General features: G+C 33.5%; 1 protein-coding gene across 14 annotated transcripts in view; it reads right to left on the bottom strand.

Annotated features, from left to right (window-relative positions):
• Window positions 1–8193: 8193 nt before the first annotated feature.
• Window positions 8194–16867, bottom strand: part of LOC131669622 (tau-tubulin kinase homolog Asator) — a 481900-nt gene continuing 473226 nt past the window's right edge. For all 14 annotated transcript variants that reach the window (XM_058944724.1, XM_058944645.1, XM_058944629.1 and 11 more), the window contains 5 exons: window positions 11179–11481; window positions 10826–11090; window positions 10367–10741; window positions 9533–9974; window positions 8194–8389 (listed from right to left, as the gene is read on the bottom strand). In XM_058944724.1, coding sequence (XP_058800707.1) covers window positions 8335–8389; window positions 9533–9974; window positions 10367–10741; window positions 10826–11090; window positions 11179–11481 — 1440 coding nt within the window. In that variant the 3' untranslated portion in view covers window positions 8194–8334. The remainder of the gene's footprint in view (window positions 8390–9532; window positions 9975–10366; window positions 10742–10825; window positions 11091–11178; window positions 11482–16867) is intronic.

Raw genomic sequence — 16867 nt, forward strand, 5'->3', positions numbered from 1 at the left:
GGTTACTTGCTGGCTACTTCCTTTTTAGTAATATATTAATTTATATGAGTAGAGACTCTAAGTAAGCGCATGAATGGTCGAGGCGATTCTGTTGCCTGGCAGTTCGTATGTTCAAACGATAGTATTAAGCTGTAAAAAATTAATAGAAATAAGATTTGTATTCAATTTAAATGGTTGTGTGCATTTGTTCACCCGTTCTCCTTCCTCTTCGATTGCTGAGAGCAAAACTGCCTCTCTTTTATTCCGCTTTATTAACAACTGGCAACAGGTATGAGTTTCGTTACAACTTAATCTACAGATAAGAAAATATTACTAACTACTATAAAGACAATCCAAACTCTCTATCAACAATAAACTACTTATATATAAATCTACAATTAAACCAGTATGGACATATGGAATACAATTCTAGAGTACTGCTGCAAAGTCAATAGAAAGATTTCAAAATAAAATACTAAAACCCATCGTTGATTTACCATGGTTTGTTACAAATGAATACTTAAGGAAGGCTGTCAAATTAACGATTGCAAGAGAAGAAATTGAAACAGTTTGCAGAAAATATACTAATCGAACACTCAAATCGACTAACAAAACAGTTAATGTGCATACCAAGAATTTCGAGATTGAAAAAATATAAAACACCGTTTGCTCATAGTTAAGAAAACACGGAATTAATGTTTTGCTACGAATCAACAGTGAAGTACCTTCATGTAAATTATAATTAACTTATTCATAAATGTAATGAATGTAATTGTATTATAAAATTTAATTATTGTTTATTGACAGATTGTAAATATATTGGAAATAAAAAAAATTCATGGTACATCTGTATTCAGTTGGTTCAAATGAACAATCAATATCAGTTTTTAAAAAATTGATAATAAATAATTATTAATGAATAATTCAACTTATTATTGTTTTAAAATAAAAGATATTATTTCGTAACTAATTATAAACTATAATGTTGTACATAGCCACGCACGTTAATAAAATAAACAATAGCATCATCAATAATGCTCCAATTAATACATGAAACGTCATATCTGATGAGCGAATGATCGGAAAAATTATTTTCATCGGCCGTAGTCATCTGAGAATAATCTTAACATTAAGACCTTAAGTAATGAAGTTGTTCTCAAACTATAAATTACAGCGGACGCATTCGAATCAGTCTTTTCATTAGTCAGCTTAGCAGTTTAAGTGTTTCGTTAAAATTTTCATAACATGCAAAACTAAAAGACTTAAAAGCTTTGTAACTAGGAACAAATAATAAAACAAGTAAAAACAAAAGATATTTTAAATAAGTACTTTTTCTTCTACTTCTTTCAATAAATCAAAATCAGAATAACAATTCTGCTTCAATTAAAATTGTTATTAATTTTTCCAGAATCTTACTTCTGTTAGATCTTCTGGGATATATAATTTGATAGTCTCAGCCTCAATTTGAGACTAAATAACACAGGCCAACAAAAAATTTTTCCTAATACCTAAGTATGTTTTCCCGAACGATTTTGGTGTGCTGTATTTAAATACGGCCGCATAATTACTCTACGAGGGTCGTTTGAAAAGTCCGTGCAAAAATAAAAACTGCTTGATTTTTTTTAATAAATCTTTTTTATTTTTCAACATAGTCTCCTTTTAGGCTTATACACTTCATCCAACGCTGCTCTAGTTAGTTAATCCCTTCCAAATAATAGGATTTGTCCAAGTCTGTAAAATAGGCATTCGTTTCTGCAATCACTTCCTCGCTTGAATAAAATCTTTTCTTCGCCAGCCATTTTTTCATATTAGGGAACAAATAGTAGTCCGACGGAGCCAAGTCTGGAGAATAGGGGGGATGTGAAACGAGTTGGAACCCTATCTCCATCAGTTTTACAGCCATAACTGCTGAGGCGTGAGCTGGCGCATTGTCGTGGTGGAAGAGGACTTTTTTGTGGGCCAATCGTGGACGTCTCTCTAGCAACTCGGTTTTCAAACGATCCAATAACGATGTATAATATTCGCCTGTAATGATTTTACCCTTTCCCAGATAGTCGATGAAGATTATTCCTTGCGAATCCCAAAAGACAGTCGCCATAACCTTCCCGGCCGAAGGAAATGTCTTCGCCTTTTTCGGAGCAGATTTCCCCTTGGTAACCCGTTGTTTAGACTATTCTTTGGTCTCAAGAGTGTAGTGATATATCCATGTTTCATCTACAGTAATGAAATGATGCTCAAAGTCTTGCGGATTTTGCTGGAACAGCTGCAAACCATTCTTGCAACACTTCACACGATCTCGTTTTTGGTCAATCGTGATCAATCGCGGCACCCATCTAGCGGATAGCTTTTTCATGTCCAAATGTTGGAGCAAAATATTATGTACCCGTTCGCTCGAGATGCCTACAGTATTAGCAATCTCACGCACCTTCACTCTTCTGTCAGCCATCACCGTATCATGGATTTTATCAATGATTTCTGAAGTGGTAACCTCAACAGGGCGTCCAGAACGTTCAGCGTCTTTTGTGCTTATATGGCCACTCCGAAAATTTTGAAACCACTTATAAACCATTCTAATCGGAGGTGCACAATCACCATAATGTTTATCAAGCTTCTGTTTAATTTCCTGAGGCGTTTTGCCTTTGAAAAAGCATATGTTTTATCAATACACGAAATTCTTTTTCGTCCATTTTTTTACAACCACTCGATTTCTTTGATTGAATCGAATGTAAAACGCATAGTAATTAGCCGATCTGGCTGAAACTTGGTGTGTGCTCTTCCAAGATATGCCACTAACTGAAAATAACCTTGATACGCACTAGTAGCGCCATCTCTCTGACTTTGCACGGACTTTTCAAACGACCCAGGTTTTTGAGATATTTGCCGTTTTTTTTATTTTTGAGGTTATGTCATCCTTTAGGTTTCAGTATACCTAAAGAACTACACAGGGCGGCTTAAAGTACAAGTCTTGAACTTTCGAATTGCGTTGAGTTTGGTCAAATATCTTTTTTTTCATTTAGATATCGTACTTTGAAGTTTTTATTTGTTCTCATTTTGCTTTATTCTACCTATATTGTTTCGATTAAAAGTTTATTTAATTAATTACTAAGTAAACAGAATGTGTTGGATTAGAGAATTAGCGGTATAACAACGATTGGTTTGATTAAGTTTATAGCAGGCAAAGTTTACTTGATTTGGAGGTCTATAGTTTGGTTATAGATTTGCTTTGTTGAACTTCAGGTAGATAGGGTTTAGTTAGTTTCGAAAATTGCAATTTAGTTAAGGGTTCACTCGATCGAATTTAAGGTGAATAGGTTTAACTGGGTATTAAAACCTGTGTTTGTTTCAAGGTACGCTTGATTGATCACGAAGTATGTTTGCTTTGAACCAGCAAAGTATAAATAAAAAAAAATAAGTAAATTTTTATTGAATTTTATTTTTAAGGGAACAGTGTGTGGATGTGCGAATGCAAATAAGTCCTATAAATACTCGATTAAACGATAAGATTTTAATTATAACAAGAAAAATTAAGAAAACAAGTCGCATTTAGCTAGCATAAAAACCCTAGTCACAGGTAAGGGAAAGCAATTCAAAAACGATCAAGTATAACGCAACTTAAATAACTAGAAATAAAAATAATAGAACTTAATTGTACACTATAATCAACAAAAAAGGAGGGAGAGAAGTACGGTTCACTTTCTCCTCGATAATTATACGGAACGGCCATTTCGATAACGCTACTTACGTTCTATTCGCGACACTGTCTGCATACAAGTGCAAGAAGAGAAAACGTTTCTTACAGCAGCGCAATGCCGAGGTTTGAGTCACAGTTTGAGCACAATCAAGCTGGACGCTGTGATGTAAAGCCCCTGAGGATGCTGGAATTCTCAGCTAGGTTGATGATGCCAGAGGCCCTATGTCGCTGTCTCTTGTGGACACAAGCAGGAGCCCAATGCATAGAGTTTCTGAACTCGTAGTAAAACGCTCGCACGCTTAGCACTGATGCTCAGGCTTGCTCGCATTCACTACTCAAGTGGAGAAACAAAGAGGCACTTGAATTGAACACTGCTTCGTTTATACGACGACTAATTCTTCTGACCGCTTTTCCGAGCAACGGTGACGAGAACACGCCCTCACAGATCGAAGCTTGACTCAGAAAAAAAGAGAAAACAACAGTATCTATTTCCATGAGGTGCACTTTTACCTTTTTCGTCAAGTGCGACACGTATAGTGGCGGCTGAGCAAACTTATGCGTTGGTGAATTTCTTTCCTTTTTAAAACATACAGAGGCAAGACCAGTATAATGAATGAATGACAAAAATGAAGTAAAATTAAGAATAACGAAAACTTCAAAACACGATATCTCTGCGAAAAAAAAAGTAAACTCAACACCATTTAAAAGTTCATGAAAGTTCAAAAGTCGTTTAAGCTGTCCTGTGTAGTTTTTTAGGTATACTAAAACCTGTCAAGTCTCATAACCTAACAGTTTTATTGACATCAAATGCAAATGTTATTTAGAACAAAAACAACAATTTTCTATTAATTTAATCATTAAATAAAAGCTGATAATAAATTAAATAAAATTATTTTTATTCAAACCCATTTTTTTTTAAATCGGCTACGTAAATTGATTTTAAAAAATATATCAAAATGTATCTTATATATGTAGAAATAATTTTGAAAATGTTATGTTCTCTCAAAAATAATTATGAGAGAACACGACATTTTCGATTATCGTTATTCAGGCAAACCATGACTAAATCTATTCAAATGATAAAAATTTTGATTTAAAATCTTAAGGTATTAGTAAAAATAAAAGTTGATAAATAAATACCAAAATAAATTAATTTATTTTACGGTTGATTTGAATGTATTTGAAGCTAACTATTAATTTTTTTTTTCAATAATTTAATTTTGATCAATTATTTTTGTGATTATATTTGAGATAGTAACCGCTTTCAACAATGAATTCAATGTTGTAACGGAGTATGCTTTTTATTGTGGCAAATTTAGCAAAGTTATTCACCTATCGTCTTTGTCGTCGATCCTCACGCCGTCAACTCACCTTGGTTACTTCTGTGCGCCCCGTTAAAGTGTCTACGCGTGTACGTATTTGTTTCCTCGCAGCGGAGTAGCTGGTCTTGAAAATGTGTGCGAATCGTACAATGCATGCACAAGGGAGATCAGGTTCGAAATTCGTATCATTGACGGACCGGGAGTACGGAGTAGGAAAATTAATTGTACACTCGATTACGACACACGGATTTTTATTAATAGACTTTCTTTACACTTCGTTATTAGTAAATCAAGCTATACATAGCTGCCAGGAGCTGCGCACTTATCATTAACGTCGCACGGAGAGAGAGAGAGAGAATTAGGTATCGTACTCGGAGGCGTAGCTGAAACAATTACGGGGGACGATGCAACGAGTAATATACAGGGTGTTCAAAAAGTTCCGGGACACCCCAGTAAGTCCTGAGATATAACTATTTCCGAGGAGATTAAGGTCATTCCTGAAGTAACTTTGAACGAGGAATCCAGTGGTGACCTTGGTTTTGACCTTGAACTTGAGCCTCAAGGTCAATTCAAGGTCTGCTTTTTTTTCAAATGGGAACCCCTATTTTTGACAACGGCAATCGAAAGAGCGGGAAATTTTACGTCTAAAACGGTATTTTTAAATTTTTTTTTCATGGCCTTGAGAAGGTCGATTTAAGGTCAAATTCTTGAAAAACTGCCTAAAAGCGTTTTTTTAATTTTTAAGATATCGAAAAATGACCTCTACAAAATTTGTTCAGAACAGAGTGGGCCACTCAATGCACCAAAAACCTTTGACCTTTAAACTCATTTTGAAGGTCATTTCAAGGTCGAAGAGTTTTTTTGTAATGGAAACCCCTCTTTTTGACCCCGGATTCGCACATAGCGCGAAATCCGACGTTTAGATAAGGTATTATGTTGAGTTTCGATTGATCCACGACGTTCATCGCTAAGGTCATGTGAAATTTAGATCCAATATTTTTCGCGAAACATTTACGAAATGTTTCGGGCTAAATTTATTAAATTCTACTGGGAGCATGTTACAGTGACCTTATCTTTGACCTTCAAGATCATTTTAAGGTTATTTCAAGGTCACCTTTGATTGTTTGAATAATAAAATAACGAGTTATCCAAACCGAAAGTCAAGTTGTTTTAAATGAGGAGCAAGCAGAGACATAGGTACAGTTTTTTTGCCGGATAAGTTTTTTCCACTCACTGCGTTTTGAATATTTCTTTCTGATTTCGCGCTATGTGCGAATCCGGGGTCAAAAATAGGGGTTTCCATTACAAAAAACACTTCGACCTTGAAATGACCTTCAAAATGAGGTTAAAGGTCAAAGGTTTTTGGTGCATTGAGTGGCCCACTCTGTTCTGAACAAATTTTGTAGAGGTCATTTTTCGATATCTTAAAAATTAAAAAAACGCTTTTAGGCAGTTTTTCAAGTATTTGACCTTAAATCGACCTTCTCAAGGCCATGACAAAAAATTTAAAAATACCGTTTTGGACGTAAAATTTCCCGCTCTTTCGATTACAGTTGTCCAAAATAGGGGTTCCCATTTGAAAAAAAAATTGACCTTGAGCTTGACCTTCAAGGTCATTTCAAGGTCAAAACCAAGGTCACCACTGGATTCCTCGTTTAAAGTTACTACAGGAATTTTGTTTGTGGACACTCTGTATAACGCGAACACGCGGTTTTGCTATTCTCTGGGGTAATTCTAATCCATTCGACTTATTTTACGAGTATAAATCAGCTGTAGGCAACAGCAAACGTCAGCTGGAACGTCACCTTCGAGGACGCGCAAATTGGCCATCAAAGGAAGATGTCGGACGACCGAATCGCGTCTCTCGACTTATCTTCGCCGTTGATCCTTTTTACCATTTCGGTAGGTCCGTCCGAATCGAAAGTCTCTCAACGAAACTTATCAAATAATTCTTTTGAATGGAGGATTAATCCACCGAAGGGCAAAGTCCCTTCACGAATGCCGGTTTCGGCCTGCTAGCGTAATCTCTCTCTCTCTCTCTCTCTCTCTCCCTATCACGGATGCGCGCGCAGCGCGAAGACTCACAATTAATGGAGAGTAGGTTACTGACCGGTGCTCACGATGGTGGCGGAGGACCATAACGAACGACTCTCGTTACAATATATTATATATATAATTTACTGTAACAGTGGTCATCAAACAATAAACGACAAAGAAGATTATAACACTTTGTCAGATAATCTTATTAAATTTTTTCAAATGTATGCATAGAAAATTAGATGATAATAATCTTTCATGAATTTACACTACTGACATATGCTTTTTGATGATTTGATTGATAGAAAGTTTTGTTTTAATTTCCATTTTTAGCTTGTTGATTGGAAGCAAATCTAAAATACCAATTGTCATTAATATAATATGTAATTTAACAGAAAAATCAGTAAATAATTTTCTTCTGATAAAAAAAAGTTTGGAAATAATACTAAAAATTTTGTTTCCACTTGGAAAGTACTGAATTCATAGAAATTAATATTTGTTAACATATTTCACAATTTCTTTCACAATAAATATCATATTATATATTTTCATACGATAGTTAATTATACTTTATTTAAATTTCGTAATTGATACTTTATTAGTAATACTTTTGATTTTAATTGAAGAAATATATAGTATAATTGTTTTAGTATTGACATTTTTTGAATGTTAATTTTAGCATTTCTTGATATACCACTTAACCTACTCTAAATATTTATTTTATTTAAATATATGAAACAAATGAAGAATGTTCAATAAAAACTTAAATAAAGTAAATGAGGGGTAAAAAATTTATAGAGAAACTAAATTATGTTCGTATTTATAAAGAGCTTCAAACAAAGGCTATTGTTTATTGGTTATAGATAAGAACGATGCACTGAGAGTTGTTAAAGATTTTACTGCACTGGAAACACTGTTAGTAAACAAGAGTGTGTCTACTGATACGAGTCTTTACTTTTTAGTAATGTTGGATAACAAGTGATTATCTATAACTCTACAGTAGGGATAATTCACCTTAAATAATATTTTCATTTTTAAATTATTTTTTATAGTACGTTATTCAAGTGATAACTGTCGACTCGAAAATATTACCCCTCCGTTACATTTTGAATAAATTAAATCGTTTCATGATTCAGCTAGCTTCCTTCCCATCTCACACCTGAGAAATTATTTCTGATATAAAATGCATTGTAGAAACTCTTGACTTTGGACAAAGCATCACATAAATAGTTGGCATTAGGAAGTTTTTTCTGATTATTACAGAATTGTGAGTTGCATTATAATTTTTTTTGTAATCGCTAAGCCTCACGTTTCTTTGCTGATTATTGCGACATCTGGAATAGGTCTGAACCTTCGGCACCTAGAACATAAAATATTTATGTTTCCATCAAAGAGCTTTAGTAATTCCTTATATTTTGAGTACATAAGAGAATATAACTATTTCCAGTTAATTTTGCTAATCACTTTAACCTGCTAAAAAGAAAGCAGTTGTATAAAAATTAATATGATCAAGATTCGGGTCGTGAATCATAAGCGAGTGGGCACGACCAACTGCAGCAGTGTTCAATACTCTTATACAGTAAAATGGCCAATTTGTGTTCCGGTAAAAGGGTTTCTATTTTCATTTTATTTTAATTCATTACGTAATAATACTTATATGAGTAGATTCGAATGTCTTACCATCTTTGATATAAAAACGTTTCAGTTTAATTGAGACAATTTCCAGAAAGTTATTTTCAGATAAAGATTTAGATTGTATATTTCAATAATTTTCTCTACATCAATTTCATTATATTAGCTTTTTCTGAGGTAAATACGTTTGTGTCAGGGTAATTTTGAAATCATATTAAAAGTTGCGATAATATTACTTATAACTATCAACAATTAAGTTCAAGCGTTATTCCAATGCTTAAATCCGCTTATCTAAAGAAACTTCATATCCTTTCTTTCTATTATTTAAACTTTATATGTGTTACTTATTATTTATTTACGATTTATCTGATTAGAAACTTCATAACTGGGGGTTTCCGTTATTCTTTTACAAGTTTTCTATGTGATCAGTTTCGGTCGATAGCCAGCTTCACCACTTTAGTTTTTTCAAGCAAACGTAACTAATAATTTACATCATTATATACAGTTGAATTTTAGTTTCTTTTGCGTAAATGATATAAAGTATTTATACATATTTATAAAACATAAGAAAATTTTATTTGGTGATGAATTAATCATGTCTAAAAAATTAGTCATGTTTAGAAAAGACAAAAAAAGCTAAAGTACAAAATAAAAATATTATTCAACATATAAAAGTAAAGTGCAAAATCACATAATGGTTTCCAAAAATAAATAATTTATATACTATATAAGGTACGTAAAAATTGATTTCATTAAAAAATGATCAGATATGACAGATTGATACTGTTATAGATATTTGAGAAAATGATAAAATGAAATACAAAATAACCAAATAATAATAAATATAGGACGGGTAAAGAGGAAACATTACCTTGCGTTATTTTCGGCAGTGTGAGGTGGGAGACAACATGGTGGTGGCGGCAGGGATGGTGGCTCATCTGAGGTTTTTATGGCTAAACCGTTACAACTGTCAGAGTCGTTGTCACTGCTTTCTGTCGGTTGTTTAGCTATTTCATCAATTAGATGAGAAGGTACGCCACGTGCATAGAAGCGAGGTAGTATTTCCGAATTGGGCCTCGTTCGTTGCTGTTGAGGCCTTTGAAACCTAAAATTCAACTGGCTCATATCTCTCGTATACTTCTCGCTTTGTCGTCGACGGCGTAATGCTGGTGTACAGCCCATAAGATTATCCTCTTCAGTTGAACTCACAGATGTCATACTGCTAACTAGATTTGGTCGGGCGTCTGGCAGGGTAGCACATCGTCGTAGAAACAGTCCTCCATCAGTTGACTGCGGCCAAAGTAATCTTGATGCTGTTAAATACGCATATACATAAAATAGTAGGCTAAATTTTTTCGTTTTATATGCGTAATTCTATCTTATTTGTGATTCTCAAAAAATAAGATAAACAAAAAAGAAATACGAAGAATGAAAAAGTAAATCGTTATTGATAACGTTTTTATATTAGGTAAACTGTATTTTCAATAATTATTTCAAGAAATATAATATAAATGAATGTATTTATAACTAAGATTTTTGTGTAAATATAAGTAAAGGAACTAAAAATAATATTCATATAATATATTTGTTTCATCAGACGAGAAATTGTGAAGAGTATTTGTGTATCAATAGACAGTGAAGAATCGATTATGTACTAAAAATTATCTTTTCTAAATTAAATGATCAATGTATAAGATTAGCTCACTTGAATCATTATCTTTAGCCAATATATTGGTAAATAATGCTTTGTTAGGATCACCACTTGCATAAGTTTTCGAGTTGACTGTATTGGTTTCTAGAGTGGATTCGGATAAAGAGCATCTGGGACTTCTCACTGGCACAGGTATTTTGCTGTAGCCACTATGAAATTTATTTATCGATTCTTTATCTTTGGTTTCTTTGACCCCAGAACATAGTATAGCTGTAGATACTCCTGTTGGAATATCTGTTGTTGCAGTAATTGTATTTGCATTACTATGAGTTAAAACACGATTTTCTATGGCGTCATAGTAAACTGATTGCTCGTCAGGTCCAAGATTTAGAGTAGCAGGACTACTAAAAATTCCGTTTATACATTTTTCTACAACACAAAATGTAAATATAAATAAATGAGTTTATATAAATAAATAACTTAAATAAGCAATAAAAGTAATATGACAAATACTTTGGATAGGTTCCTTATCAGCAGTAGTTTGTACAACCGTAGTACCTTCAGTTGTATTAACTAGTCGGATTTCGAGTCTAGCCGCAACAGCTTGCTCTTCTTCATCGGTAACAGGCGTGACTGGAAAACCTTGCTGACCGAAATACATGACCGGAACACTTGCTCTCCTTGGTTTAGGAGTTTGCTTTAGTTCATCGTACCGTGTCGCTATATTCCTCATTACGTCGACTTTATATAATAAATCATCAAAGGCAGCTTGCTGAATCTAGGTTGTAAAATTGTATGAGCTCAGTATTTATGTATATTTATAAAACATGAATCTATATCCAAATCATGCTAAAAAAAGAATTTACCAATGGCGGTTCTAAATGAATACGAACATGCGGCGCAAGCGCTGGAACACTCCATGCTCTTGGTAAACCTCTTTGAAGTTCAGGGTATTTTTCAATGCCAGTAATATTAAGACATCTTGATGAAGAAATAGGTTTCGGCAAATTTTCATTGATACGAGACAAAATATTTTTTCCGGACTGGGCTTGTGGTAACAATAATTGAGCTGAACCTGTATACGAGTGCGGTACTGTTCCAATATTAGTTTCTTCTGATAATTGAGGAAGAGAGATGACTGGTACAGCAACATCATTTACTGCAGTTGACTGAAAAATGAGTTGCATTAATTAATTTTTTATTATTTTCTAGAAAAATTAATAGATAAGGTTATTAATAATTTGAATTTTATATTTTCTATAAAAAAAGTATGTTCAAAATGTATTAATAGTTAATTACTTTTAAAATTACAAAAATTCTGGTTGTTTAATATTTATTTATAACCCTGTAATTGTATTGTTAATATTGTGAATAATAATCTATTTTAATATAAATAAATTGATGAAATTCTGGTATTAGCAGCACTTATAGCTTACAAATAAACAAACAAAATTTCTAAGTCTGAAATTGTATGCAACAAAATTTTAAAAGAAGATAATATTATTTTGAAAGATGTTATAGAAATTTTTATCTACCACAATTTTAGTTTGTAATTGGGATTTGATACGTACTACTGTGGGCAAAAAGTAAGGTGAATTTTCAATTTAAACTTCGCGGGCTTAACATTTCGGGCTAGTTCTTTTTTTCTTGAGTTGGTAGGACTGCGAATGACATTTGGGACAAATTTCATGTCAATGTCATCATCAGTAATATATTTACGCTTGGGTTTACCAAACGACCAAGAGTGCATGTTTCGATTTTTACAATGTCTGATTTAATTGAGCAAAGAAGTGCCATCAAATTTTGTTTGCGGAATGAAATTTCGGCTGCGGAAACGTTGAGGATGTTGCGGAAGGCCTTTGGTGATTCTACCATGTCGCAGATAAATGTTTATAAGTGGTACAAAGACTTCAAAGAGGGTCGAGAACGTGTTGATGACTTGGAGCGCTCCGGACGACCATCGACGTCAACAGATGACCAACACGTAAATAAAGTGAAGGAATTAGTGCTCGAAAATCGTTGGTTGACTGTTAGAGACCTTACTGATATAATCGGAATATCAGAAGGATTGTGAAAACAATTTTGAAAGACCATTTGGGCCTACGAAAAGTCAAATCTCGTTTGGTACCGAAAACGCTCAATTTTTTGCAAAAAAGTCGCCGCGTTGATGTGTGTGAAACAATACTTTCTGACTATAAGGACAAGCTTGCATCACGATAATGCACCATCTCACACTGCACTCGTTCTTCGTGACCATTTTGCCAAAAATTCGACGCATATCGTTCCGCAACCACCGTATTCGCCTGATTTGGTTCCGTGTGACTTCTGGCTATTCCCAAAACTCAAGAGACCACTCCGGGGAACGCGTTTCGAGTCGATTGAGGAGATAAGAGCTGAATCGAAGAAGGCGCTGATGGCTATACCGGAAAGGGACTATTTGGCATGTTTCGAGGATTGGAAAAAACGTTGGCATAAGTGTATTTTATCGGGAGGGGATTACTTCAAAGGGGATGACATTGATGTAGAAGAATAAATAAAGATTTTTCATTTTACAAACAAATTCACCTTACTTTTTGCCCACAGTAGTATGTGGGCGGAAGTTATGTCAACATAGCGACATGAAAGCGCACATTAAAGATAATAGATAATAAGTATAGATAATACTCGGAATAAGTAGCATAGATTATGTAACAGTTTTTTACAAAATATTCATGAAAAATATATAAATAGACGACTATATTTAGTAGAGATAGTTAAAGTTAATCAATCAAAAAAATTTTAAATGGAATTATGAAATAAAAATATTTTTAACTATCTATATTTTAATAATTGTTTTTCTTTAAAGAAAGCTTGTGATCTGTAATGGAAGATGGATATTCAGTCAACTTTCAACCGTTAATTATTGTAATGGTCCTATCTATGAGCTCCTAGACTATTTTCTTATTCTTACTGTATTACGGCAACCCGCTAAACTAGCAAATCTACACTAATTATTTCGTATATAGAACGGCGCCAACTCACGTATTATATGATTTTCTTAGAGCAAGAATCAAATTTCATGACTATATAAGAAGCGTTACGTCACTCTACTTATAGATATAGATATGCCAATTTTTATTATTCAATTAAAATGCGTTATTAATAGTAATTTCAATGAATCAAAGTAATTTTTATGTGAATTTTAGGCCATAAATTAAGATTATCATGTTTTCAAGTACTTTTAACTATTGAATATCATTGAATTTTAATGTACAAACTTAATTTATTTATAACTTTGCAAATATTATGACAATATTAAGAACATGAGTAAATATTCGGTTTACAATAGCGCAACTTAGTTACTATTGTTATCAGTAAATAAAAAATTCATAATTTATTTAAACAAATAAAAATATAATAATCGAAAGCGTTAATTTTCTACTTACTGACAAAATTTTTAGATCTCATAATTTTTAATTAGCCGATTTTATATTTACATTATAAGATTTTCCAAAAAACGAAAATTAATTATTACTTAGATTTGAGTAGTTCTTATTTGTAATTATATCTACAAGCGATAAATTATTTTTATACGTAAAAAATTCTTGTTATTTTATTGAAAATTTTGCTCTATTGAATTACCTAACTCTGTTAGTTAATAACTTTTAACTACGATTTTTGCGATAATTGCGAATTATGCGTAAATTATTTATATTACATTTCGTATTTTCACACTATTATAATTTCCTTTAGCATTGTTTGTTTTATTGTAAACAAGATAAAATGATTTTGCACATTTGCAGAAACAGCGTGAAAACGTGCATCCGGCAAAAATGGAGCTCTAAAATCTGTATATAAATAGGTTCAATTTTATACAGGTGAGAGGTATTCTCTCCTAGCCGTGTAAAGTGAGCACTTGAAATTGAATAAACTTGGCTTATGCTGAGTTGTTTCTCTCTTATGATTAGCTAAGCAAGCCTACCTTCTTCTATAGTGATTTGCCCTCGACTCATAGAATACTTCGTGCTATGAGAAACTTGGTCTGAATCACATCCTTCTTTCTAATAGAGACTTATGCCCTGCTCTTGGAACACTTCGGACCATAAGAAACTATGACAAAAGCTGTCTTTCCTTAATTCCATTCCAAATAATTATATATTTTTATTACATAAATTTGATTTTGACATATAAGATTAAAATTGTTCATCATAAATAATATTAGATATATTTACTTAATAGCGCGAGAGACCATAAGAGTACGAACTAAATATAAATAATAAGTGATTAGCGACATCACACTATCTTTCATTGTAAGATTAATTGCTGCATAGTGATGCAGATGAGCCAAAAAATAGTCAAAATATTTGAATAAGTTGAATTTAACTTAAAAAATCAACTTGCAATATACTGTTTTAATGTATTTTGAACAAAGGAATCCAAATTCGTTTCCCACGACAACCCACGATTACTCCTTTGTGCAAAAATATGCGTTTATAGCAAGTGAACAGCCAATAAATTCGTTTTCTTTATTTATTTATTTCTAGAGTAAGTACATAAGTTACATACATAGCAATGTACATCATACATTACAAAATATTACAACCCATCAGAGATAATATATACTTGTGCGATGGTCTGGCTTATAATTACAGAAGAAAAAAAGAAAAAAAGAAAAGAAGGAGAAAAAAAAACTTAAAAACAAAGGAAAATAATATTTACCAAAAACAACAATTGTACAGCTTGCCTAAATAAGCAGTAAGTACTACCATATTAAGCAGCAAAAATGTAATCTAAATATTGTACTATTCTATTGCTATCTTTTTCATCAGAATCTAATAAACATCTGTCTTGCTGTGTCGTAATATTCCATGCTAGCTTTCTTTTCTTTTGCGTATATTATCCTATCCATCTTGTTTAGACGGACCGGATAAGTGAGTTTAATCGCACATTTTTCCCTATAGTGTGGGATCATCTTATGATGTCGTATAATATTGATGTTAATGCAAATGGATGTGAATACCACATCATCTACAACTATTAGGTCTTTATGTTTTGATTGAAATATTAGCGAGTAAACTGAGTTAGTGAAAGTTTACGTTACTTGAGTTCCTATATCAAAATAGAGAAGAGCTTTTTGTTTCCCAGATAGCTGATATCTCCGTATGTCATCCTGTTACAGTTTGCAGACTGTAATGGTTTCCCAGGGGTTGGCAGTACTTTTTGCACTAAAATCGTGTTAGGGTTTTCAACAGCTATGTTATCATAGTGTCAAATACAATTTCGGTGAGTTCGTATTTTGCCTTATGATTGAATTTTTCAAATTCTGATTTTGAAGTTGTGGCTTTCATAAATTATATACATGGTGACCCGTTTTAAAGGAACAACCCCGAAATTTTCTACGGTTGGCATTCTATAAAAAAATTGTTCAGATAAAAGTTGTTTGGGATAATGAGGGACACATTTCCCAAAAATCGGATTTAACTTTGAGATTTATTTTCAAGGTCATTTTAAGGTCAAATTCATTTTTTGAATAGGAACCTATAATTTTGAGCTTTTATCATTTTTTATAATAAATAATAAATTTATTATTTTCTTCATCTATGTACAGTGATGATCGGGCAAGGGTAAGGTAATAAACCAATAACTCAAATAACCCAATAACCAAATAATCAAGTGATATTTTTAATACTCATTTTTAATATCCCATTTTTTATCATGGATTTAGAAAGAGCGGAAAATTCTACGTTTAGGTAAGGTATTATGAGTGGGGTGCGATCAACCCCCCTCCTATACCTCCAGGGCAAGGGTGAGGTTAATAATAATAATAATAATAATAATAATAATAATAATAATAATAATAATAATACGGGGATAAGGAGGACGACACGAAAAAACGACACGAACCTACTGAACTTACCAAGACGACAGAGGACGGACAGTGTGTCATGCGGCGGCAGCGGGGTGAGCTACGTCTCTACCGCTGACAGCCAAGAACCGACGACAGGACGAACACCCACAATAACAAACGACACACGAGGTGTGACGGAACTGCTGTGGCTCATACAAGAAACGGCGACGAAAATGGCCAAAGCAGCAAACGTACAAAAAAACATGACCATGACAGTGAAGACGGGAATTAAGACAATTCTCGAGACTGTGGACATCGCGCTGCACAAGCGATCGGACTCAGTTTCGGGAAGACGTTCCCAAAACAACAACAATACAGACATGACAGCGGCGAATAACGAAGAAACGCCACGGACGAAACGAAAACGTTCGCCGGTCGGAACCACGCCGAAACCCTCACAAAAAAGGCCACCGACGACGGAACCGACCAAGGACTGGCAGACGGTAACACGAAAACGATCAGACAAGACAAAAAAGAAAAAGAAAAAGGGGTCTGGCTGTCCTGATCAAGCCGGGCACGGACACAACGTACTTCGGTATAGTACGGAAAATACGGACGACGATCGACCCCAAGGAGAGCCACGTGCAAGTGACAAACCTGAGGAAGACTAAGAACGGCTTATGTCTTCTGAAGCTACAGGTAAACGCAGACAAGCCGGACGGACATGA

This window comes from Phymastichus coffea, unplaced genomic scaffold (genome assembly GCF_024137745.1).
Source record: "Phymastichus coffea isolate CEN01 unplaced genomic scaffold, Cenicafe_Pcof_1.1 PCOF00008, whole genome shotgun sequence".
In the NCBI taxonomy this organism is placed as follows: Eukaryota; Metazoa; Arthropoda; class Insecta; order Hymenoptera; family Eulophidae; genus Phymastichus; species Phymastichus coffea.